Here is a 27,419-nt window from a genome sequence, read left to right on the forward strand (position 1 = left end):
GCTGTGGCCAGACCCCATGCAGGGAAACCTCTGAACCTGGGAGATTAAGCCCGTCCGAGGCTTCTTCAGTCCCCCATCCCCCATTGCATCATGTGTGACCCAGTCAACCCGGAGAAATCCTCTGCTAATCTCCCCCAACCTTCCCTCACCCACGCATAGCGGCGGCTCACCTGTAAGCACTTCTTGAGCATGTTTATTGTGGACTCCTTGGGACTTTATTTTATAAATGTTTTTACCTGTCTTTATTTGATCATTCCGGCTCTCTCCAAATGAATCTGGATGTCTCTTCTCACGACCTCTCGGCGTGAACATTCGGGGCTTGTTTGGTGAAATCATCATGTATCGTCTTCTCTACGTCCTTGTCTTTCTCTGCTGCCTCAGTGTGGTCCACTCCTTCTGTCCATCGCAGTGCACCTGCCTCTTCCACGGACGCAGCGATGGAATGGGGACCAGGTATATTAAGGCTTTCAGTTCTCTTCACAAACACGTTTGGTAATATTTAGACACACGGTTTCTTCAACAAATTGTAAGGCCTTGGATAGAGGAATGCTAATCCGGTCAGTACCTGTGGACCTCGGCTAATATGCTGCCACTTGTGCCTTTCCATGCTGACGTCGACTATTGCTTGTGGAGCCATGTTTAGTCAAATAAAAAAATAGGGTAACAGTAATAAGTTAGTTACTAAAAAACTAAAATGATCCAGATGACCAGATGAAATTACTTAATTGTACTCAAAAACATGTTTAAATAAAATAAAATAGATGTGAGATTATGAACAAACAACATTTTATATATTTCTGAAATGGTTGTAGATGGCCTTTGATGTTGATAATTGCGTAAACTTACATTGTAGTCTGTAAACTGGGACAAATTGTTTGTTTAACCGTATTTACCATGGCTTTTGAAGGCATAGTAATCTGAAAGAAACACAATAATAACTTTAAATGCTTGGATATGTGTATTCCAGTGGATTATGTTACTTAATATTTCAAGTAGGTAATCAGCACTCGCAAACAGATAACATATTGGAAGTAACCTACCCAACCCTAAATGTGTGCTGCCTTACGGAACTGAACTAGTCCACAGATCTCCTTTAGGGCACGTTGAAGGCTTAAAATAATGGATGATTGAATGATTGATTGATTGTAGGCACTATTAACTCTTTGGTGAGAACAATTTCACTTGTGTGTATACATAAATTGCACCCTCTGCATTGCCCCTGCACTTATGCCACTGATCTAGACCCTCCAACTTCAAAGGTGAGGAAGGAATGAGTTTACATTGTGAGGCAGCTGGATTCACGAGATCACACAAGAATCCATCTTATCAGGCTTGAAGTTATGGTCTTGTGGCTGAACCACAGTATTTCCGACCAGTGTCATATGAGGAACAACTGGCAGCTACGGGCGTGGTTTAGGTGTGATGTTTGTTACTGTACCTTCTTTGTATAAAATTACTTTTGGTATTCATATTCCTTACAAAGACGGCAAGAATCGTCTACAAACATGCTAACTACATACATGTAGCTAGTTACACAGCTAGCTTCCTCTTCAGCATCTCCTACTACATCATATGGTTTGCTGATCTGATTGGTTGAAGATAGACATATGATTCAACCAATCACCCGACAAATTATTTTTGAAAGCGCCTGCTCTTTTCCAAACCGTTTCCAGATGCTTCTGTGTAACAAACCATCTGGTGCATCAGGTTATGAATGTGCAGGGTCACATCTAGTTATTCAGAGGGCCTTCGGTTAACATCATTGCCATACTCAACATTGCTTAGTATTAACTAATATATCATATGTTGCTGTGTGGCTTCAGACATTCCAGTCAGTGTTCCTAAAACTGGGAAGCAATATGTACAGAGAGAGTGTAGGTCCTCCCTAGTAATAAACCCTAATAAACAGAAGAATAATTGAGGAAAATGCATCCATATCACCAATACTGACTTCTTTTAAAATCTATTAAAATCTATTAATCTCTACAGTATAGAGCACTACACTGGTATGACATTATAGATCAGGCATGTGTGGCCCGCGGGCCAATGGCAGCCCTCGGAAACCTTTCTGGTGGCTCACAAGGAGTTGTTAAGGTGTAAATGCATGTTTCAAGTTTCTTTATTAGTTGTCATACAGAAGTACAGAATACTTTTATACAAAATGCTTCTTTCTGTTTCGCTCCAGAGATTGTGCTAGAAAAAAATAGATAAGTATAAAATAAGTATAGCAAGTATAAAATCCTCTTCGAATATCGTATATGTCACAAATGTAACAGTACTAAATACCTGTATGTCATGTATGTCCCTATGCCATAAATGTCATGTATGTTGTGTATGTCATAAATGTCACTATGAATTGAAAATGGGGGACCCTGATGTAAACAAGACAAACGTCTTTCTCTGGTCTGCATCCCCTTAACAATTGTGTGTATTGAGCCGTACTGTATTGTACCCATTCTGCAATCTGTTAAATAAAGTTTTCATTCATTCATTCATTCATTCATTCATTCATTCATTCATTCATTCATTCATTCATTCATTCATTCACTCTGTGTTATATTTAACCAGTTCCAGTACTGTTTTAAACAGTGTCAGCCCTATGTTCCCACAGCCCAATGGTCCCACAGCCCTATGGTCCCACAGCCCTATATCCTCACAGCCCAATGGTCCCACAGCCCTACTGTATGTTCCCAAATTTCTAAGATTTATTTTTCACTCAAAATTAGGCCCTATGTTCCCACAGCCCTATGTTCCCAGACGGACCCTCTACTACCATTGGATAATAGGTTAAGTGTAATTGGCTACCAAATTAAGAGAAAGGGGGATAAAATCAGATACAAATTTATGAAAAAAAGAAATGTGGGAACATAGGGCTGTGGGAACATAGGCATGATCCCTTTTAAACCAACCTACAACATCACTGACTAGGCTACTGGTTGCATGGCAACTAGGCATCTTGTGAGTCATGTATGACTTGTGAGATACAGTATGCCTACTCGCGAGACAGATTATGTCATCATTGAACTATGACCTTTGCCAGTGGGTCTTGGACTTCCTGAGGGGTAGACCCCAGGTGGTAAGAGCAGGCAACTGCACATCCTCATCCATCACGCTCAACATAGGGGCCCCCCAGGGCTGTGTTCTGAGTCCCCTCCTCTACTCCCTGTACACACATGACTGTGTGGCACAGCGGAACAACAACACAATCATCAAATTTGTGGTGGGCCTGATCTCTGCCAACGACGAGAGGGCCTACCTGGAAGAGGTAGAGAATCTGTCGCAGTGGTGTCAGGAGAACTGCCTCTCCCTGAACGGCAGCAAAACAAAAGAGATGATTGTGGACTTCAGGAGGTCGGGGGTCAGGGACTACAGCCCCCTCAGCATCGACGGAAAAGTATTCTGTACTTCTGTATGACAACTAATAAAGAAACTTGAACATTGCAGGCACGTTCGTTATTTTGCATTTTTTACTTGGGCGGCCCTCAATCCAATGTTGGGTCCATCAAAACTTTGAGAACCCCTGGAGCAATGGGTGTCATGCTTGTTTCTGTTTATGATTCACTAATAGCCTGCAGATTGTACTAGGCCTAGTGTAAGAGCCAAAGCTATATATTTCGGTTATTGTATTATATGAATGTTTAATATTGATTCGATTTAGATAAAGTCATTGAACCGTCGTATTGGTCATAATAGAGCCTTCTGGTACCGAGAACCTTCTAGAATGTTGGGGTGATGTCAAAATAGTTCTTTCTGGAACATAAAACAGTCCGGAACGTGTGGGGTGAGGTCATAGTAGAACATGCTAGAATGTATCATCTTGATAGAAGGTTCTGGAACCTTCGTGAGGTCACCGGATGATGTCATAAACCGAACATTCTAGAACCTCCTATATAATCGGGCGTTCCCGCAGAGGACGGAGATGGAGGGTTCCCCCTCTTGGGGGGGCCCTCCAAGAGAGGAGATGATGTTTGTATTGTGATTGTATGACAAGAGGAGCAGAGAAGAAGGAGACAGAGACGATAGAAATGTGTTTTGAAGATGAGAAGAAGAAGAAGAGGAGTGTAAACTTTCTCAAGTGTGGGCGAAGCAAGAATTGCGGAGGGCAGTAATACGCCACGATGCGTCTACACTGCCGGAAATTCAAATAAGAAGAAGAAGAAGAAAGAGCCTTTTAAAGGCATCTTCGACCAGACTGGATAGGACCGAACAGAGGACTGAGGCGTGAAGCCCACCAGCGGATTTGCGGTTTCCACGTTGCGAAGGAATTTCCATGTGTCGAGTCGGCGGTGATTTTGGAGACTGGGAAAATACAGTTTTCTTACCTTGTAGTAGTATTGACAGGAATATTTAGGAAAGTAGAGTTAGGACCACTTCTGTAAAGAGAGACTTTGCAAATAAACCATTTGGATATCTTTACTTTACACTGTGGACATTGCTTTTCTTTATCAACGAGCGTACTACTCACGAGTAAGTAATTCGACCAGTGGAGTGGATCCCCGGCCGTCACACTTTGGGAATAACATACAATTGGAATAGGATATTTGAATACTGAAAATCTGTGTAATTATTCTATAAACTATTGAGTGTAGAATCACTGTTATTCTGCTCACCAAGTTACCATCACCATAGAGAAAGAGATGCATGATGGGATACAGGCGACCATTCACTGTAATGGGATTGTATTTGTTTGCCCTTTTGAGAAATATTAGACCATAATGGCAACCCTGTTCAAGTAACAATCTACTACCCCTCCTCAGTATCAAACAGATTATGCGAACAACTCACATAGGGGGGCATACCAAGCCGAATCATATTTAACCCATGCACTTTTTTCACAGATCTGTGCTCTGCAATGATCCAGACATGTCGGACATTCCGGTTAATGTCCCGGTGGACACGGTCAAACTCCGCGTTGAGAAAACCGCAGTGCGGCGGATCCCGACGGAAGCCTTCTACTATCTGTCGGATCTACGTTACCTGTGGATTACCTATAACTCTATCACCTCCGTCGACACCGGGAGTTTCTACAACCTCAAGGTGCTCCACGAACTGAGGCTGGACGGCAACCTGATCTCCATGTTTCCTTGGGAGTCTCTGAAGGAGATGCCCCGCTTGCGGACACTGGATCTGCACAACAACAGGATCACCAGTGTACCCCTGGAAGCAATCCCCTATTTCCTCAATATCACCTACCTGGATCTATCTAGCAACAAGTTAACAACCCTGCCCTCAGATCTCATGGATAACTGGCCCCCCTTCAATGGCATGCCCATCTCCTCCAACACCTCCCAGAAGGTTGTGCTAGGTAAGCTAAGAGTGGAGTATCCAGAGTTTTGGTCTCTGGATCAGGGGTCCTGTGTAGCTCAGTGGGATGCACACAAGGGTTCTGTTCTCACTGGAGCTAAACATATAAAATAAAAAAACAGAGAGGTTAATCACGCACATGGTCAAATCTTCATGGTTGATACACATGTACCGTATTGTTAAACATTGCTAATCAAATACAATTTAGATCAGGAGTTCAGTAGAGGACTTGACTTTATGCAGGAAGCGTGAATACTTTCGGCAACCAACATGCCCTTCCGCGTTTCTCTGATTGGCCAGCGATAATGCGCATGCGCGCGTTACCGGCGTAGGGGGAAAACGAGCGTAGAGGGCTGGCCGATCGCTGGCCAATCAGAGCAACGCGAAAGGCATGTTGTGGTACCAGAAAAGTCACGTGAAACACTGCAGACCACTGATTGGTCAGAAGAGAGACGCGTCACTCGTCGGAGGCTCTCCACAAAAACAGAAAGCCACCATCTTTAATGTAGGATTTCATTTGCAGCAGGAACAAGTGCAATAAACAAAAAAGGATACAGTCACTGTATTCTGCCTCATTTATTGATGAAACAAAACCGACATCAACACAATTTGCCACCGAGCGGAGAGTTTAGTCTCACAAAAAGATCGCTGACTTGTTAAGCTTGTTAGGTTAGGTGCTAATGTTGTGCTAGCATTTTAGCATGGCTATCGTACATAGCGTGATCAATATAACTCGCTATTGATTGTTTGTACTAGTAACTAATGGTTAATGCTAGTAGAATAGACACAACGTGAGATAATCACCATCCATTTTAAACCGGTTATTACCTAATGCTAACGTTAGCAGATAGACGCGAGACTGGTGCCGTTACAGCTTGTTAGCCTAATGCTAATTGTAACTGAGGGGTACAATTCCCTGACTGTATTGTTAGATATGATACTTACTACCACTACCTCTTGTACTTTAGACTCTGGCCACCCAGTACTAGGCATAAATAATTATGGTAAACACTCCCACGTAGATGAAACGATCCAACACAAATGTACCAAGTCGAAAGTCTGCGTTTAATAATAATTAATACATAGCAAAAGGTATGTAGAGCAATCACTTAATTACATTTATGATTTGAAATAGGATGCACTTTTATGGCAAATGAGTATTCGTTGGTATATCAATAGAGAACGTCCAATCTCTGGTGGCGCAGGCGGTAAATATACAACCTGGAATATTTAAGGAATAATAGCAATGATACTTTAATGATTATAGAACTGGATACACTAGGGGGGAATTCCGGTCGCTTGTAAGACAACTGGAGAAGGGGGGGGGGGGGGTAGAGTCTGGCTGTATCCGTCTGGCCGAGGGTATCCTGGGAGAACCCACGGTTGTGCGGCTCGGTGCCTCAGCGATCCTCGATCCACAGATGAAAGCAGTTGGACTCTCTGTGGGCCGGCTTCCTCCGGTCCACGATGGAGAGACGTGAGGCGACCTCGTCGTGTAGAGCGTCTCCTCACCTGTCGTCCTCTCCGGGGGGGGGGTTTTCCAACACACGGCAGTGTTGGTCTTTATCCATAGAATAATCACTGTATACAAAGCATAATCCGTGCCTGGGAAGGCGGGCTGTCGTCGGTAGAATAATCCGGTATGCAGGTCCACTCGCTCGTCGGCTCTGGGGCTCCTCGGGTGCAGCCTCACATGGGGTCGGCCACCCTGGATAAGCAGCCAGTTCTCTGCCCGAAACGATGGGGTACTGACTACGATAGTATTCTCACCGCACGAAGCACTACATATGAATAGACTATTATTAGCTTAATAGACTACGTCCAACTCGACGATATAGTGCCAAATATGACTATTCAAATATTAATATACACGATGTCTCAATACCGATGGTAGGCCGAACTTGGCCTTACTCCCACACGTGGCGTCGCGGGGAGGCTTTACGTCTGTCACTCTATTGGAGGGTAAGAAACTGGACTAAAAAGGAAGTCCTACTTTAGTAGCGCAGTATATATACGCACTATGAACAAATAGTACCGTTAGTGGTGCGGTAGCCAGATTCCTACGCGGAACTAGGACTTGTTCGTACATGTTGAGCGGTACGTTTGAACTGGGTCTGGGGGGTATGGCAGCCTGGCACCAAGGTCTCGACCAATAGTAGAATGGAGGCTATTATGGGATGTTCAGTAGGCTAGAATGGATATTCAATGCATATTGTACAAGGAATATACAAGGGATATCAGGGAATATTAGAGAATATACAAATACAATTAAATATATATATACAAATAAATATATATATTCGGTTTAATCTGGCCCTTCACAACAGCCACCCCCTGATTGGTCCCAGACCTAATCAGTTAAGCAGAGACAGATTAATCGCGTTGTCTATTTACACATAAGGGTTTGCTGTAGGGGTCAGTCAACTTCACAAAGTCATAGGGTTATAGGGTCATGGTCATCATCGATTGTGTCTGGGAGTCGGGGCAGTTCTATGAGCCTCGCCACGGGACGGGTGTAAGTGCGACCCTGGACAAGCACTTCAGCTGCTCGGACCTTGCCGTCGGCACCGGTGATCACTTTGCTTACGCGGCCGGCCGGCCACATAGCTCTGGGCAGTGATTGATCAATAATCATGACGACTGTTCCTTCTGTCAAATTGTCTCTCTCCTTTACCCACTTCTGGCGGGTCTGTAGAGACGGTAGGTAGTGCAGTAGGAATGTCCTTTGTTGTGCACTCTCTATGGTAGTGCAATCATCTATGTTGGGGTCTGCGGAGATAACAGTGCTCAATCCACAGAACACAGGCTTCTTATTCTCAGCCTCCTCCTGACTGGCTTCCCTCGGGATAGGCGTGGGCCACTCTCCTTCCGGGAGCTTTAGGAATGCTGGGCCGTCACTGTAGACATTGCGACGGGTGAGGTCATCTAGGGGCATTCCCTGGGTAATGACGTCAGCTGGGTTCTGTTTTGTATCAACGTAGCGCGACTCTGTTTCTCCGGTTAACTCTTCGGTTAAGTCTTGAATCTCTGTGACTCTGACTCCCACGAAGACTTTGTACTTGCATGAGTCCGATTTGATCCAGGCGAGTACTGTCGTGGAATCTGACCACAGGATTGTTCTAGACACCGGTATGGTGAGCTCACGTTGGATGAGCGTGGCTAGGTGCGCTCCGGCTAGGGCTGCGCAGAGCTCTAGGCGTGGGATAGATTGTTGCTTGCGTGGGGCTATTCTCGAGCGGGCGAGGACAAATGCTGTGTAGATCTCTCCCCCCTCTTCTTGGGCCCGCAAGTAGGCTACTGATCCGTATGCGACCTCTGAGGCGTCACTGAAGACGTGTAAGTCCATTTTACATGTCTCTGGCCTCACCGTGGGTGGGAAGTAGCTTCGGCGCATATTAACGCCTGGGAGTGAGTGGAGCTCCATCTCCCACTCTCTCCAGGTGGATGCAAGGTGTGCAGGAATGGGGTCGTCCCAGCCCTGGTCCTTGTCCCACAATGCTCGTACAATCATTTTTGCCCTGGTGGTGTACGGTAGAATACATCCTAGCGGGTCATATTGTCGGGCGAGTGTTGTGTACACACTCCGTCTGGTGGTCGGCGCCGCCGCCGGCCTTCCCTGCTCCGTAGTCAGGGGCTTGTGTCTGTAGTGAAGCGAATCTGTTTTGAATCGCCACACCAATCCCAGGGTCATCTCCTGGGCTTCTCCCGGGATTGTAGCCATCCAGGTCTCGCTGCTGGCTGCCTTGTCCTCGGAGGAGAGGCTGCGCAGTACTTGCGGATCGCTGCTGGCCCACTGCCTGAGATCAAAGCCGCCTTTGATCAATGAGGCGCGGAGTTTAATCAGGAGAGCCTCGGCTTCTTCCTGGGTTGAAAGGCTTTGTAGACAGTTGTCTACGTAGAAGCTGTTCTTTACGCTGTGTCGGACCTCTTCGTCCGCTGCTGGGTCCTCTGCTACATGTTTCTGTAGTGCAAATGTAGCACAGCAGGGGCTGCACGTCGTTCCGAAGGGGAGGACTTCCCATTGGTAGATGGCTGGGTGCTCATCTCCTGGCTTCTCTCTCCATAGGAACCGTAACAGGGGCTTGTCCTCCTCTACTAATCTCACCTGCAGGAACATTCCTTTAATGTCCCCGCTGATGGCCACCTTTTCCTGGCGGAAGCGGAGTAGAACGCCGAGTAGGGAGGGGCCGAGTGTGGGACCGGGCAGTAACTCTTTATTCAGATTTTGGGATCCGATCTGGTAGCTGCAGTTAAATACTATGCGGTCTTTACCGTTGTGATGGACCTTGTGGTGAGGCACGTACCACGATTCAGTGGTCTGGTCAGCCTCTTTAATGTCCATCTTTGTGACGTGTCCCGCTGTGATGAGCTTCTCAATCTCAGCGCGGTATACACTCTCTTGGGCGGGGTTCTTGGCTAAGCGCCGCTCCGTGTTCAGCAGGTACCGTTCTGTGGCGTCTGTCTTGGCGTGGAAAGTAGGCATTCCTTCTCGCCGCAGGAGTGGCGTGGCGTATCTCAACACGCCGTTGACCGGGACTCTCTTGGTCCCTGTCTCGAGGAGGTGAATGGCGTAAATGTCATCTTTAGAGCGAATGTCTTTCTTTCCGTTCTTAAAGGGCATTTGTTCCAAGGTCCATAACCGCTCTACGTGTTGCAGGAGTGCGGTTTCTCCCTCTTTGACTCGGGAGTGGAGACATCTAGTGGCTGTACTTCGGTTGAGAGATTTGGCGAGCGGGCCTTGGGGAGTCCATCCCAAACGGGTCTCGACTGCTGCAGGACAGCCTCGGGGTCCGGTATGAACCCGGTCTATCGGGACAATGAGGTCTGCATGGTCGGAGCCTATCAACAGGGTCGGCATAGCATTGTCTATGAGCGGGATCGGTAACTTGCGCAGATGTGCATATTTCTCCATCAGCTTGGCGACGGGGTATGTGTACCGCGACAGTCCTATTTCTTGGCTGGTGAAAGCGTCCGTAATCTGGTACCGTCGCTCAGGCTGGCCGCTTGCTGCGATAGAGAATGAGACATTCTCGCCCTTTATCGTCTTCAAATCTCGTCTTATTGTCCGAATTGTCATTTGGGTTTCGCTTCCCCGCAGCCCTAGCTGGGCCGCAGCGGAGGCGAGCAGAAGGGTCTTCTCTGACCCGTCATCGAGGACGGCGTAAGTGTCCAGGACTTTATTCTGGTAGCTTAGTGTCACACGCACTACTTTTAGGAGTACTCGGGCTCCACTGCTGCTGGCGGGATCGATGTACATGACGCTCGCTTTGCTGCTGGATGGTGCGGGTGAAGGGCGCCGTCTGTTACTGTCGTGAAGTATGTCCAGATGGGCTCCATCGCACTTGGTGCACCTTTTCTTTAAGCGGCATTCGGCTGCCATGTGTGAGCGCGCACAGCGAAAACAGCGCTTGTTGGACTTTATCCATTGACTTGCTTCCTCCGCGTTCAGCTTGGGGAAGGAGTCACATTGCGCTAGCCAGTGTTCTTTCTCACAGTAGGGGCACACTATCTTCCACTTCTCCGTTCTGGAGGGGGTACTGTGGCTCCTGCTGCTCGGTACTGACTCCGATTGGTGCATCACAGTCACCGATCTTCTTCCATCATTTAGTCGTCTGGTTCCTTCTCTGGAGCCAGGGGTGCTCCGTCCGAATGTATCTAGCCGTAGGCTGCTGACTTCTCTCGCCAGGAAGTCTGCTAGATCGAGGAGGTTCGGTTCGGGGCCATTCGGGTCTCGGTGGTCTCTCTGCCGCCTAAAACGCTCCTGTCGAGCGGGCGGCAGCTTCTCCAAGATCCTTTCCACATTTGAGTTGGCGTAAAGTTCATGCCTCCCCTTCTCTCTCTGCGCTCCCAACATCCCTACCAGGGACTGCACTCTGATGGACAGGTCGTCCAGTGCTCGATTGTCTATTGCTGGGGGTAAGCGGTCGATGTGTCGGATCTCCTGGATCACGTAATCCCATATGCGCCCATACCTCTGGTCCAATGCTACCAGCGCTGCTGTGTATGGGGTGGTGGAAGTCGCGTAGGCGAGCGCTATATTATGTGCGCGGGGTACCTTTAAGTGCTTCAGTAGGATGGCGTATTTATGGCGTTCATCCAATACATCCACCAACATGGTCTCCAGGCACATGCGGAGTTCTGTATACTGGGCCCGGTTCTCTTGGGTGAAGTCGGGTACCATAGGCGTGCCAATGTATGACGCTGACTGTGGATACATCGGCGAGCGTTGGGGGAGAGGCCTCCTAGGCGAGTCTCCTCCCGCTCCTTGGTATGGGCTGGTACCGGCAGTGTACCATGGCCCGCTTGTCCAGGTGCTGTTCCTCGGTGCGGGTCGTGCGTCGTGCTCACCCGGGTATAGAGTCGGGGGTCTGTAGCGCAGCTCCGCGGGAGTATAGCCTGGGCTGTACCGGACCTCCTGGTCCGGTAGAGTACTGTGCTGTCGTCGGGCGTGGTTCTCCTCCTCTTCCTCTTCGTCTTCAGTTAGGTCATCCAGTGCTTGTAGTCTCTGGTTCAGCCTCTCCACAGGATATGCTGCTCCTTCCCGGTTGCTAGGTCTCGCTTGGACCGGTGGGGGGAGGTGGTCTGTGGGGGGTATAGACCTCGTCTGTTGGTCAAGTTCAGGGTTGTTTACTCGGCTAGGGGATGCCGCCCTGGAGGTGTGTCTAGACGAGTTCCTGGAGCCTCTGGCGGAGGGAGAGGGTGTTGTCCGTCTGATCAGCTGTTCTATTAGTTGCGCTTGCTGTCTGTCGCGCTCTGCGTCCCGTAGAGCACCAGCAGCTGCTCGCTGGCTGTCTGCTCGGTCTCGGGCCACATTCTCTTCCCTCTGAATGCGTCTTATTTCTAGACGTATATGCTCTTCTTCGCTCCGCTGCTGGATCTGCAGTCGGTCGCGTTCAGCAGCGGCGTTCAGGCTGATGAGGAAGGCCTGCTGTAGGGTCCTCTCTGCCTCGCTGGGAGAAGGCGGTTGTATAGGGGAGCCTTCCCTCGGGGTACTCCTTGCGGAGCCTTGGAGCTCTATCTCCACGGTGCTCTCCCCGTCTTCTTCCGTGCCGAGTTCTCTCTCGGTAGCGTTGTATTCCTCCCGGGACTCATCGGGGACTACTTCTTCAGTACTGGCGGGGTGTGAAGTCATGTCTGGTTCCCACTGGTCCCCACCGTGAACTTGGTCAGTTACATTAGAACCCGTAGGGGCCTCTATGGTCGGGGTAGTCTGGGCGTTGGGGTTAGACATACTTTTACTTTCTAGTTTTACCGCGTTTACTGTTAGTAGAAGACTAGGTTGTTGACTGACAGCGTAAGCCTCTAAGTACTGAGGGAGCCGTCGTTCGCGCTGCGGGCGTTGGTTAGGAGGATCGTTTCGTGGAGTGTTCATCATAGGCCATTTCAATATTAATAACACTATATTAATATTACACTAATTACCCTCCGGCTCGAAGGACCAATTGTAACTGAGGGGTACAATTCCCTGACTGTATTGTTAGATATGATACTTACTACCACTACCTCTTGTACTTTAGACTCTGGCCACCCAGTACTAGGCATAAATAATTATGGTAAACACTCCCACGTAGATGAAACGATCCAACACAAATGTACCAAGTCGAAAGTCTGCGTTTAATAATAATTAATACATAGCAAAAGGTATGTAGAGCAATCACTTAATTACATTTATGATTTGAAATAGGATGCACTTTTATGGCAAATGAGTATTCGTTGGTATATCAATAGAGAACGTCCAATCTCTGGTGGCGCAGGCGGTAAATATACAACCTGGAATATTTAAGGAATAATAGCAATGATACTTTAATGATTATAGAACTGGATACACTAGGGGGGAATTCCGGTTGCTTGTAAGACAACTGGAGAAGGGGGGGGGGGGGGGTAGAGTCTGGCTGTATCCGTCTGGCCGAGGGTATCCTGGGAGAACCCACGGTTGTGCGGCTCGGTGCCTCAGCGATCCTCGATCCACAGATGAAAGCAGTTGGACTCTCTGTGGGCCGGCTTCCTCCGGTCCACGATGGAGAGACGTGAGGCGACCTCGTCGTGTAGAGCGTCTCCTCACCTGTCGTCCTCTCCGGGGGGGGGTTTTCCAACACACGGCAGTGTTGGTCTTTATCCATAGAATAATCACTGTATACAAAGCATAATCCGTGCCTGGGAAGGCGGGCTGTCGTCGGTAGAATAATCCGGTATGCAGGTCCACTCGCTCGTCGGCTCTGGGGCTCCTCGGGTGCAGCCTCACATGGGGTCGGCCACCCTGGATAAGCAGCCAGTTCTCTGCCCGAAACGATGGGGTACTGACTACGATAGTATTCTCACCGCACGAAGCACTACATATGAATAGACTATTATTAGCTTAATAGACTACGTCCAACTCGACGATATAGTGCCAAATATGACTATTCAAATATTAATATACACGATGTCTCAATACCGATGGTAGGCCGAACTTGGCCTTACTCCCACACGTGGCGTCGCGGGGAGGCTTTACGTCTGTCACTCTATTGGAGGGTAAGAAACTGGACTAAAAAGGAAGTCCTACTTTAGTAGCGCAGTATATATACGCACTATGAACAAATAGTACCGTTAGTGGTGCGGTAGCCAGATTCCTACGCGGAACTAGGACTTGTTCGTACATGTTGAGCGGTACGTTTGAACTGGGTCTGGGGGGTATGGCAGCCTGGCACCAAGGTCTCGACCAATAGTAGAATGGAGGCTATTATGGGATGTTCAGTAGGCTAGAATGGATATTCAATGCATATTGTACAAGGAATATACAAGGGATATCAGGGAATATTAGAGAATATACAAATACAATTAAATATATATATACAAATAAATATATATATTCGGTTTAATCTGGCCCTTCACAACACTAATGCTAACGTTAACGTTAGCAGATAGACACGAGCCTAGGTAACGTTAAAGCAATGAGAGGTAGCGTTAGCAGAATAGACACAACGAGAGTCTCGTTAATGTTATTATTGATTGATTGATTGATTGATTGATTGATTGATTGATTGATTGATTGATTGATTGATTGATTGATTGATTGATTGATTGAAAACTGTGTTTTACTCTGGCTTGCGCCTAGCTCGCGGACATAGCTATGCTGGAGCTCTCAGCTGTACACCAGCGGCCCCCGTCTCAGGGGGACCGGACAAGTACGAAATGTGCATGCGCGCGTTACCGGCGTAGGGGGAAAACGAGCATAGAGGGCTGGCCGATTGCTGGCCAATCAGAGAAACGCGGAAGGGCATGTTGGTTGCCGAAAGCATTCACAGGGCCAGGAAAAGGGACCAAGTGAGGAGAGAGGAAAAGGAGGATACAGGGGGGATATACTGTATTGCATGTTGCTATACGAGTATTTACCATCATCTACTGGTGTCCCGTTGGTGTACCAAATACTGTGCTCTCACTATGTTCTGTTTCAGTAGTGGAGGCTAGTCTTCTCTGCCTTTCCTCACAGAGCCCCTCCACTGAAACACTTTTAAAACATAAAATGAAAATCTCAAAAAGAAATGTATAGGTTATTATGGGTTACGCTCTGTCCTGGCCCTGTTTAATTTAGACCTCACGCAATGTGTGGCAATTGTTGACAATATTAATGACTTACTCAATCAGGTGGATCCGGTTATTACAATGTATTAACTCAGAATGAAAGTATCAATTACAAAGATGGAGAATATGGCTGGATGGTCCCCTGGCCAGTGATCAGCTTTTATCACCAGGAAGAGAGAGAGAACTCTCGGTTCAGGGGTCAGTTATATGCAGGAGGGGAGGGGGGTCACACCAGGAAGCGTGTAGCTTATTGCCAGCGGAAGAGTGCAAGAATGCTTCCGCATTCGTCACCGCACGCCAGTACGGTAATGCGCCTTTCCTTTCGCCCCACTCAGACAAATGCATGTAGTACATTGCAACACAACGCCGCATTTCCGCATACATTGCAACGAATCACTTGGAGTTTGAAAGTGATATCAGAAGAAACTACTCAACCTCGGCTGTCTTTAACTATGAGTGAACACAACGCATTGTAACGTTAACGCAGCTGTCAACTGTACTTTACTATGGAATATACATGTATATTATCGCGACGCGTCGTCACAGACTAAACAGTGTTCTGGATTTTCCTACAATGGATTATTGATTGTAAATTGAACCCTTGCACTGAAGAACCATTATGAATCTGTGTTAGAAAATGTTTTGGATCTAAATCACTTGGAGTTTGAAAGTGATATCAGAAGAAACTACTCAACCTCGGCTGTCTTTAACTATGAGTGAACACAACACATTGTAATGTTAACGCAGCTGTCAACTGTACTTATCTAAACATGGTAAGTTAGAGTGCTGTGTTCACTCATAGTTAAATACAGTAGAGGTTGAGTACTTCATTATCTAAAGATGGTAAGTTAGAGTGTTGTGTTCAGTCAGACAGTAGACAAGTAGAGGTTGAGTACTTTATTATCTAAACATGGTAAGTTAGAGTGTTGTGTTCACTCATAGTTAAAGACAGCCGAGGTTGAGTAGTTTCTTCTGATATCACTTTCAAACTCCAAGTGATTTAGATCCAAAACATTTTCTAACACAGATTCATAATGGTTCTTCAGTGCAAGGGTTCAATTTACAATCAATAATCCATTGTAGGAAAATCCAGAACACTGTTTAGTCTGTGACGACGCGTCGCGATAATATACATGTATATTCCATAGTAAAGTACAGTTGACAGCTGCGTTAACGTTACAATGCGTTGTGTTCACTCATAGTTAAAGACAGCCGAGGTTGAGTAGTTTCTTCTGATATCACTTTCAAACTCCAAGTGATTCGTTGCAATGTACGCGGAAATGCTGCGTTGTGTTGCAATGTACTACATGCATTTGTCTGAGCGGGGCGAAAGGAAAGGCGCATTACCGTACTGGCGTGCGGTGACGAATGCGGAAGCATTCTTGCACTCTTCCGCTGGCAATAAGCTACACGCCACCAGGAAATGGAGTTTACAAAGGGGAGGAGACAAAGACACATGTCCTTATGAGAAGACAAAGACTTTATCTCCCGCACATCATATAAAGAATATAAGGCATGCATGTATATGGATTCTAGCAGAGTACTGAGGTAGAATGGAGGTGCTTAATCTGCTTAATACATTGATAATAACCGATACAGGACACCTCATTGTCACATGGCTAGTTACTGGGTCAATCTATTTATGATGCAACTTATCTGGGGTTATCACGTGATGGATTCCAGCTTTTAGAAATATCGTTACTACTTTTCTCGTGTTTCTTCGTCAGTGCAATCATTTTGGCTTCAACTTAAATATGAATCCATGTCCATGCCTTAATTATGTGCCATGTAAAAGTTAAAGGGGACATTATTTTCTATATTTTCAACTTCCCTAAAGGTAGAATATGTAATGCCGTCTAGGCAAACGTGCTCCACTTGGCATTGTACTTTGTTTACATTTTTTATTTAGTTTTCATGTGTGGGTTGGAGTTTAGTAAGTTACAGTATTATATTAAACTGTGAATCTCTCCAGACCTCTCTTGACAGAGTCTGCGGTGTGGCCAGCAGTAGCAAACCCTCCCCTATACCCACTCAATTCCAACCCACCCATTAGACCAAAACAAAACATGTGAACAAAGTACAATACCAAAAATGGGTCTCTTTTGGCTAGAGGTTGCTGTTTGATGGGACTAAATCTGTGGAACACGTTTGTTAGGTTTTTTTGCAAAGAAACTAGTCTAAATAAAATCTTCATTATTTATTTTCCGGCACCTCTTTGTGTTGGACATAGGGTTTTTGGTAGGTGTAACACAAACCAAATCGTTTAGGAATTATTTCCTTCTCTGCCTGGCTATACCCCCCATGCAAGAGTGAGTACATTAGTTAGGCAGTGTTCCTGGCTCCTGGGAGCTGTTGGTAAAACAGGAAGACACTGATGTTATACCTGCGTTGTAGACTGAAATAAACATACTGTATATAAACAATATCAAATATATAAACATATAGTCGTGGTCCGAGCCATTATTGTTATACAGGTGAGGTTAAGAAATCCTCAGGATATAACAAACAGCTTATATGCTTGTTAATATTAGGATTTCAAACCCTAGCAAGACGTATCTGTGTTTCCCCAGTGACTATAAACAACATTTCAGACTGCCAAATCCATGCAAAGGCTGATATGTACAAAATAAATGTTCTATAGTACAGTATGTCCCCTTTAAATCATTACAGTATATGTGTAGGGAGGATGTCGTTGAAAGTCTGGGCTCTTCATCTGTCTTCCAATGGGAGAGGGAGGGATAATGTTAATAGGGTGTTTAGGGCAAGCTAGCTTATCCCCTTCGAAAAGCTGGCTGTGTGTCTTACTTGAAGGAGAAACCGGATTAGGCTGAACAAAAAAACTAACAAAAAAAAACATTGCATGTGCAGAATAGAGGGCGGCTTCTTTCGTGATATCATTTCCTATTGTTTCAAGTCTGTCACATGTTGAGTAAATAAGTTAGTCCCTTAATAGTACCATTTAAAATGAGAATTATATAGTCACCAAATTAAACATATTTTTGTATTTGTGTTTTCTGTATTTTCCTGCAAGTAAACGAGAGGGGGAAAAAAAGGAAATTACAGCAGATCTGTGATGAACAAGTTTTAGCTTGTGTATTAGAATTGCTAGCAATTTATTGAGATTGATTCCAACAGGGAGGTTTACCGAGAGCACTACCATGAATTGGAGGAAGGCCAGCACCAGCTTTAGCATTTGGATGTTGTAATGTTAAGAACAAACTAATCTGGTTAGGGGTGTTCTGTACACCAATGCATGCATGTGATCACTGTGTGTCACTGTTTATTTTACGTGTATTCTAGGAAAGCCACTTTGCTACTTTGCTAGACACTGTATAACTAAGTAATACTGTAGTAACCTAGTCATTTATTCAATTCCTGACCCTTTCATTTTGAAAGTTTCAATGGTAATATCTCACGATTGGCCATTAACACTTTGAGTGTATTATAGCTGTAGAGACACGGTGTGGCCCATTTCGACAAACATTACTTGTAGTCCAGCATGGGAATAATAGTTTGTTTCCACACGCTGTAGTTTGTAGTTTATTACACACTAAACATCGCGCATTTCCAAGATAATACAGTATTTTTTCATACAGTAGATTGCGAGATAAAACGCATTATGTGCAATAAGCCCAAACCGTTCTGGCTGATCCCCTGAAACCCAGAATACTCTCAAATCACAGGTATATGATTTGTATATATGTATCATCACAAAATCATCAAGGGGGGGTGGGGTCGTTTTAACTCAAAACTGCCAAGCATGTTTTTTGTCCGGTGAAACACATAACGTTAGGTTATGTATATAACCAAGTTCTGTTAATACTAGTGACGCTCAGCGTCTATTGCATATATCTCGCTTCAGCGTATATACACTGAATAAATTTCAAAATGTACCTTTACATGCCAGCATTCATCTGGCCACACCCCCATCCGCTTACCTACATAAGCAGGGATGGGACCACACACTCATCTCCTTCCCAACAAATTTCACCACAATGAAAAATCAAGGGCCGCAGCGGCGTCTAGACGCTGAGCGTCACTAGTATTAACAGAACTTGGTTATATACATAACCTAACGTTCTGTGTCATACTAGCTCCCGCTCAGCGTCTATTGCATAACAGGAGCTGAGCGGGAGCTAGAAGCTCGACAAATGAACCCCGCTGAGGCCCCCCACAACCATCAGAACAGGGAGGGCCGAGTCCCCCCGGACCCCCCCTAATGGAGGGCACCCCCCCTATTGGAGGTCCCCGGGAGGGTGACGGACCCGACCGTGCGAAGAGGCACTCAAGCAACTCAACGCACAGGGTGAGCAGACCGTGGCCTGACCCCACGACTACACACACGCACAACCCGCATGCCACCCGGGAACGAACGGAGGGAACAACCTCGTTACTGCCCCCAGAATCACGGGGTCAAGGGCAAACCCAACCCTGTGGCAAGGCCGTAGCAGCGGAGCACGAAGGAAGGCCCAGACCCACCAAAGGGACTGGACCCCCTGGAACGGGGGCCCGGAGAAGTCCATGATGCCAGCATCAAGACCCCACCAGGTGGGCACTTAGTGACCCCGCCCCCCACATCGCCAGCGTATTCGGACAAAGGCCCCTCAGCCGAGCGGGCCCTGTCCCCCCAATAGTCCACCGCCTGGCACACTGACCCCGCAGAACAGGCAGTCAGCATGGCCGTAAGCACACAAAAAAGGTTAACCAACGGAAGCAGGCAGCGCACCGGGGAAAAACCAGGCAACAGGCTGTTAACCCGAGCCTGGAGACTGCGGACGAGACAGGCGCCAGAGGGGACAGCTGAACACAGCCGCGCCGGCGGAAGGGGCGTATGCTGGCGTTGTTGCATGACCAAGCCTCCATTTAAAAAAAAAACCCACCCAGAGGGGTTGAGGCAGAGAAGGCTGACACGATTGGCAGACGTAATGAACGTGCAGGGGCACCCTCAACCGGGTAACCCGGGAGTTGACACTGCTCCAACACACCAGGGAATCAACCACCTTGGTGTTACCCAATGCGGTGGTTGTTCCTATAACCCCTCAAGAAAAAACTCCAAAACACACCTGCGGGTATACACCGGCTATACCGCAGTACAAGTGTTTCAGTTTCCAAAAAAGGGTTAACCCAGGCCTACGGGTCGACGAAACATTACTGCGGACCGGGCCCGGCGATACGGGAAGCACAGGGTCACCAGAGGAGGTCAAAGACCACCCCAACAGGCCCCTCTTCGCCATGCGTGAGAGAGGAGCGAAAAGAATGGAGAACCAGCCCCAAGCACACCGTACTTGGTATTCCCAGGCGGTCTCCCAACCAAGTACTAACCAGGACCAACCTGCGTAGCGGCCAAGATCTGACGAGATCAAGCGTGTACAGGTTGGCATGGCCATAAGCCATTACGACAGTGCAGAGTACAAAATATACCCAACCAGGGTCTCCATAGCGCTTAACCCTGTGACACCCGGACCGACCTGGCATTTTCCCCCTGAAAAAGCCCAAGTCCCTCAGGGTACCAGAACAGCAGATCTGCATCCCCGGCGGACAACAGGTTTAACTGATCCGGACCAGCGTGACCAGAACCAGTCCCGTGCCCTAACCACGCCGACATGCCTACTCCAGGAGAAGGGGCAGATTCCGTCATCATCCCCCAGATATGAACGAGAATCCGTCGACAACCAAAACAGGTCGTCGGAAGAGGAAAAACCTCCATCCCAGTTGCTTTATAAAAACGCCGTTTTAACCTCAAGCAACCAAGGCGTGCCAGTCAGTCGCCTGATTACAGAACACCCCGAGCTAGCACTATGCGTGCGTCGGGACACAACCACATCAATGAACAGGCTATTTAGACGTGTCATTGAATCCTCAAGGCGCCCAGGGGAACGACAAGAGGGGTGTGATACTTCCTAACTCCAACTCTTTTTAAAAGAAAAGAAGGAAGCACCAACAGTATGTATCCCAGTCTACACAGCCGGGGGTAAAAAAAAATCACATTTTTACATCCCACCACCCTCCCATAGGAAGGAAACGGAAATCCCCAGAGAGACTTCCCACGCGAGCTGTACAGATTGAAAAGAATATATTGCACCTTGAGCCATGTAAAAGTTTGGTTTTAGGGCTCTCCGGGGAGGAGGCACTGAACCCATACACACTCAATAATCAAATTGAATCGAATACACACACAATAGAGTAGGACTCCTTCTTGAGGTTCCACTCACCTTGACAATCTGAGGAGGAGGCAATGTACTCTGAGGAGGCTCCCTCACATGGAAGGAGAGTCCCAACTCACAGAAGGCCCGAATAGGAGCTTCGTGAGGAGGAGCCCTGACCACCCCCTGAAACAGATCCATCATATGGACCTGAACAGCACACGGAAGTCCTACCAACAGAGACGCGCACAGTGACGTACTCTATGGCGGGGGAATTTCTGCGGTGCACACGCCCAATATTCCAGGGCGTGGGACCAGGAAACTCCCCCCCCCCCCCCCCCCTCACCCTGTAACGTGCCGAACCGCAACGTGACAGGAACCTTGAAGTGACCCTCTTTGCGCCGCCCCTGTGCCTCAAATAGATCCGCTATCAACTCTATCTTTAATCTTTCAAAATGTTCAGTTGCTATCGCTATTAGCTCTATCTTTAATCTTTCAAAATGTACAGTTGCTATTGCATGCACTCATCTGTGTTTCACCACACACATGAGTGCATGCTTACCAACTGTCCGTCTGCAACACTACTATCACCAACATCTAAGAAGGGAGATCCCCCCTTGAATGGCCCTTCTAAGGGTTCTCTCCTCCACACTGCCTGTGGAGCTTTTTTCCCTATTGTTAGGTTTTAGTGAGTTTTTCCTTACCTTCGCATGGGGTATGTCTGGGAGTGCTTGCATTCTTTCATTTATTTGCATTCATCTAAAAATGTTTGGACCTTATGGTGTTCTTGTTCTGTTCTTGACTTATTGTTATGTTTTCTTCTTGACTTGTTTAAAGAAGACCTGTACGGCCCATGGGGACATTAACGTGTTTTGTCGGGCCCTATAAATAAATTTGATTTGATTTGATTTGAAGGACAGGTGGGTTTACCCCTGACCAACAGAAAAGAAAAAAAAGGGGGAGAAAAGGTTACCAGTTCACCCCTTTACGACCCCACACCCATGATACGATGTAATGACAAAAAAGAGTATGACGCAGTCATAGTCAGATCCATGAAGCGTCTAACAGCTTCACACAGCGCATGTGCCAACCTGCTATCTGATTTTTACTAAGGAAAAAACACAGAATAGAGAGGGCCCTCTCAAGAGCCCCGGTATCAGACTTACACATGTGCTTCTGTGGCCAGCCCAACCCAGTTGTAGGTCACACGACACACACAACCCATTATCACCTACAAAAAATGGCAAAAACACTCTACAGAGGAACGCCGTTTTTCATAATGAGAGAATACACAATTCTCGATTAGTATCGGCCACAGGCCTTGCTAAGCACACACGAAAAAGCGACCAAACAATCTTTTCTTTTAGGAAAATAAAGTTTCTCAAGCGGTTAGCACAACCCCAACAACTAAGCTAAGGGTTACATCGTATCCCTACCACACAGTGACACAATATAGTGTAACAACATGTCTGAGAGGAGGATGAAGAAGTCCCCAGGGAACCGGGGGGAAACACAACCCTCCTACTTTACCCTTAATACGGCCAGTTAAACAGGTAAACCTGTTAATATGTGAACACACTGTTCATTGTCATTACAGGCTGAGAAAAGAATCATTCTTTACTCATATGTCACTAAGCATAGCTTTATAGGTTAGTTTAACCCCCTTAGTTGTGAGTGCACGGTACAAGAACACACATGATGTTTCTCAACACAACAAACCAGATCATTTTCACATCTGTAATAAACAACCCGATTTGCATGGAGAAGCTAAATACCAGTGACAAGACAATTCACACATAACTCGCGTCGTATCCTAAATGTAGTGCAGCAACACACGTTTTGGAAAACATCGTTATTTACAAAACATTTAGAAGGGAAAGCAAGAAGAAGTGTTCAAGGCCTGGTCAGGACCTTGCCTACCTTGAGCGCAGATCAAGCGAAACTGCAGTCTCTAACAAGGCACCGTAGTAAACACAGCCGTACTGTGTTGTCGACCTGGGCAGCGTCGCCGCTCCATCCCGCCGCTACGGTCCCCCTTGTTGACGCAGTCCTTGCCGGCCTGGCTCAGGGCAGGTTCGATGAACATCCTCTGTCAAAGATGACGTCGTAGTCAAGAGTGTTTAAAACATGTTATAGTCACAGCACGTTCAACAGTGTAGCATTAAGTTAACGGCCGCCCTCGGCCGATAGCAGCAAGCTAACGTTTCCTAGCCTAGCCTAGGTAGGCCACAACTAGCACGCAAGCTAACGTTTCCTAGCCTAGTGATCACAACAGGCTAGCGCCGCAGCTGACTGGCTAACAGTAGGCCACCACTAGCACGTAAGCTAAGCAGCTATCACCTGAACTTGTACACAATGATATAACAATCACTCAGACAGGCCGCCGTTCTGAAACCCTCCTCACTTTTTAAGAGAAAAGAGAAACAAGATGTTAACACAGTTTTACAACAGTGATTTTACCAACACCCGGCGGGGCCAGCACAATTCCCATCTGGGCTGTAGCTGACTTGAACACAGATCTTCCACTAACGAACATCCATGCCCATATTTCCTCGTGAGGGAATACTCTCATTTGTATATGAAAGACGGGGCCTCACGGTGACAGAGAAACATCCACTCATCCAGAAAACACAGGGATCACCAGTGTTACTGGTCGTGGCCCACTAGTTAACTATAATGGGCTTCAGACCAAGGTCTTCCGCTGTTGCCTAAGAGGCTGAACAAAAGACCTTAATCTGGGGCCGGTGTTCGTAAACATTGTCAGCCAGCCCCCATAGCACTAACAGACAAGTGGAGCTTGCAAGCAAAACATTACTCACCAACCTGGAACCACCGCTTCTCACAACAGCGGCGCGTCCTACAGTCCAGCTGTGCTGAAAGGTTTTACCGCAACCAGCCACAGCAAGGAACTGCAGTTGGGAGGCATGCAGCGGCGCGCTCCCAATACGAAAACCGGTGGAGGATTTTTAGAATGATCATCATCTTCCAGACACTCCAGTACGAAGACAATATCGCCGTATTTTCTCGAATACAGTGAGAGAGAAAATAAAGATATGATGTCAACGTATCTCCTTGTTCTTCCTTTCCTCAGAGTAAATATTTTTCTCCACGTCAAGTGGGCATGTGAGCAGCACTTAGCTTGTGATGAAATTTGAGAAGGAGATGAGTGTGTGGTCCCATCCCTGCTTATGTAGATAAGCGGATGGGGGTGTGGCCAGATGAATGCTGGCATGTAAAGGTACATTTTGAAATGTATTCAGTGTATATACGCTGAAGCGAGATATATGCAATAGACGCTGAGCGGGAGCTAGTATGACACAGAACTGTGATAGTTAGAAAAACACGCTTCAGGGCGGCTAAGTGGTGCAGTGGGCAAGGCGCTCGCCACTAGTGCAGGAGATGCTGGGTTCGAGCCCAGCTCTCGGCATTGCTACCAGCTTGGCTGGTCGTTCATACTAACACAATTGGCAGTGTTAGGGGTGGGAAAGCTGGTGGGTGGGTCCTGGTCGTTGTAAACAGTGACTCCTACAGTTCGGTCGGGGCGCCTGCTCAGCAAGGAAAGGATCTAAAGGGGGTAGTGTGATCCTTCCACACGTTACACCCTCTCAGTGAGAGTTCGCGCTGCCAGTTGAAAAGAAGCGGTTGATTGGCTACACATGTGTCGGAGGAAGCATGTGATAGCCTCCACTCTCCCAGACCTACCGTAGGTGCGCAGCGACCAGGAAGGGGATTGGGAATTGGCATAACGACTAACATTGGGATGGGAGAAAAACGGCGGAAAAAGGACGGGGGAAAAGATTAAAAAATAAATAAAAATAAAAAATACACGTTTCAGATTCGGTAAAATAGACTTAGAATGTACCTTACCTTAGCCAGAAGGTATTCCAAAAGAATAATTCCAAGTGATATATATGTCTATACACGTTTCGATGGTCAAATACGCTTATGCACTGGAATTCCGAGGCGAGGACTGCATTTCTGTCCCAGGAGAAGGAGGGGCCACTCGCGAGGATAAACTGAAAGTGAAGCTGACGATCAGCCCAGAGCCCCATGCAGTTCAGACACCGGACGATACTGCCACCTGGCGATAGTTGATCAGAAAGCAGTTCCAATGTGTCGGGACTTGCCTAAATGATGCAGATCACTCTGGGCAACTGTGTAGAGCGGGGATCAAAGTAAACAGATCAAACGATCCAAAAACTACTTTTTATGTTTATGGCACTCAACGGTCGGCGGCCAAACATGTAAAAAGCCGTTTTTGGCACAGACTGTGTTAAACTGGCTAGGAATGAAGAAACATCAAGTATTTTTCTTATTTTTTCTATTTTTTCAATGCCAATACGGTGTATGGCTGCCATTAGCTTAGATTTGCACTAAGGAATGTAGGCAATTGAATGAGGAAGCCATGAACCGGAATGAACTGGAAGCCTAAAGCATCATCCAGCCAGTTCCATATATTAAACATGATACTTTTTAAAATATAGTTCTTAAATCTCTCTAAGACTGGATTGGCAAAAAAACAATCAGTGAAAACCTTAACACAATAGACTTGGTATTCATAAACACATTTCTTAATGTTTCATCACCAGGCCTTCAAGATAATCCCTGGTACTGTGACTGCAGGATCTCCAAGGTGATGGAGCTGTCCAAAATGACTGACACACCAGTGATTCTGATGGACATATTGTTGTCCTGCAGTGGACCTGAGAATCTGGCTGGTGTGTTGTTTCAGCGAGCTGAACTAGACCAATGTGTTAAGCCAACAGTTCAGACTTCTGCAACCAAGATCACATCCTCGTTGGGTAGCAATGTTCTGCTACGTTGTGATGCCAGAGGACTCCCTACACCAACTCTGCTCTGGGCCAGATCAGATGATTCACCTGTCAACAACAACACAGGTAGGCCATGGACCTTTTTGATACACATGATATCTACTTTAGAAAAGATCTGCAACGTGACAATGCATTGGAATGCATTGATTATACTTCAAATGACCGTGTCCAAGAAGGTTAAGTACCTATTTTGCAATGGCCAACTGTATTAAAGATGCCTGCCCCATGTTTGATGCCATTCAATCATCCTTATCTATTCCACAATGCAGAGCATCTAACATCCACATTTGCTGTTAGCTAGTGTTAGTCATAAGCTACCAAACAAATACGCTAATGTCAGTGACCACATGTTACAGCTAACACTAGCTAGCAGACATTGTTAATACAGTTGTCCAATGTGTACTGTAGTTCTTTCAGTACCCGCCATGTAAGAAAGACTAATAGTGTCAAGAAGTGCAGAACTTGTTATATGTTAAGTTATATGTTCATCTTTCACTTTGCAGTCCAAGAGTCTCCAGAAGAAGGTGTCCGGTGGTCCATCATGAGCCTGCATGGGATACTGTACAAAGATTTTGGGAATTACAGCTGTAAGGCTAAGAATGTTGCAGGAAATGCAGAGGCCACCATCTGGGTCTCTGTTGCCGGATCCATCAGCACCACAGTCGCTCCCGTCGGGTCTGGGACTGAAGCAGCCAGTCAGGTCTCAACACCTGGCCCTGCTCCCACTACTGGCATCTCCACCACTAGCCTGTCGACCACCATCCCCACCATCCCCACCATCCCCACCATCCCCACCATCCCCATCATCCCCAGTATGCCCAGAGAAGTGACCACGCTTGCCCCCACCCTTGTAAAGAGGAAAACCACCCCTAGTAGCAACGTCCAGCAGAGAGGTTCACCCAAACCTGCAAAGATTCAGGGGAATGGCAGAAAGCTCGCAGCGGATGAAAAGAGCACGAAAAGTGACGGCTCAAAATCTGTCAAAGACCTAAAGGTCGTGGAGGAAACGTCCGACAGCGCCGTGCTGCTCTGGACCGCGGAGGGTCTTTCCAGTGACGCCCCACTCACCGTTGTGTATTCCCCTTACGGTGACGACGACACCAAGAGGACAGTGGAGACCAACGCTGGGAGTGGGAAGGTGCTGCTGGAGGGATTGTCTCCTGGCTTGACCTACTCAGTCTGCCTGGTGGCAAAGGGCAGCCCTGCTGGAAAAGACCCTTGTACTGAGTTCTACACGTTCGATGAAGACGACGGTCAGAACAAGCTGCTGCTGGTCGTAAGCGGAGCCGCTTGTGTCGTGGCCTTGCCTCTTATCGTCCTGCTGGTCTATAAGATCCTTGCACTTTACTGCAAGAAGACCAGTACGCCTGTCGATGTGGAGGAGCTGGAGAAAGAGAGCTACGTGAAGTTTGAGACACTTTCAATGAAACAGAGGACCATGAACAATCAGCCGGCTGAGAGTCTGTGGGCCAGGAGGCAGACCCACGAGTCAGAGAGGATGCTCCTGTGCTCCAGGTCCAGCTTCGACTCGCAGATGACCTATAAAAGTGACGGTTCCAGATCGGAGTTCCTCTGCTGA

The 27,419-nt window shown here is 47.0% G+C and overlaps 1 protein-coding gene across 1 annotated transcript; it reads left to right on the plus strand.

Moving 5' to 3' along the window:
* Positions 1-337: 337 nt before the first annotated feature.
* On the plus strand, positions 338-27,419 carry lrit3a (info leucine-rich repeat, immunoglobulin-like and transmembrane domains 3a; the record flags this gene model as incomplete). Its single annotated transcript, XM_084331888.1, has 4 exons — positions 338-453; positions 4,839-5,305; positions 25,598-25,906; positions 26,344-27,419. The coding sequence occupies 4 exons, from the start codon at positions 338-340 to the stop codon at positions 27,417-27,419; spliced, it is 1,968 nt and encodes a 655-aa protein (XP_084188014.1).

The sequence above is a fragment of the Notolepis coatsorum genome, assembly GCF_963971535.1.
Source record: "Notolepis coatsorum genome assembly, chromosome: 16".
Lineage (NCBI taxonomy): Eukaryota > Metazoa > Chordata > Actinopteri > Aulopiformes > Paralepididae > Notolepis > Notolepis coatsorum.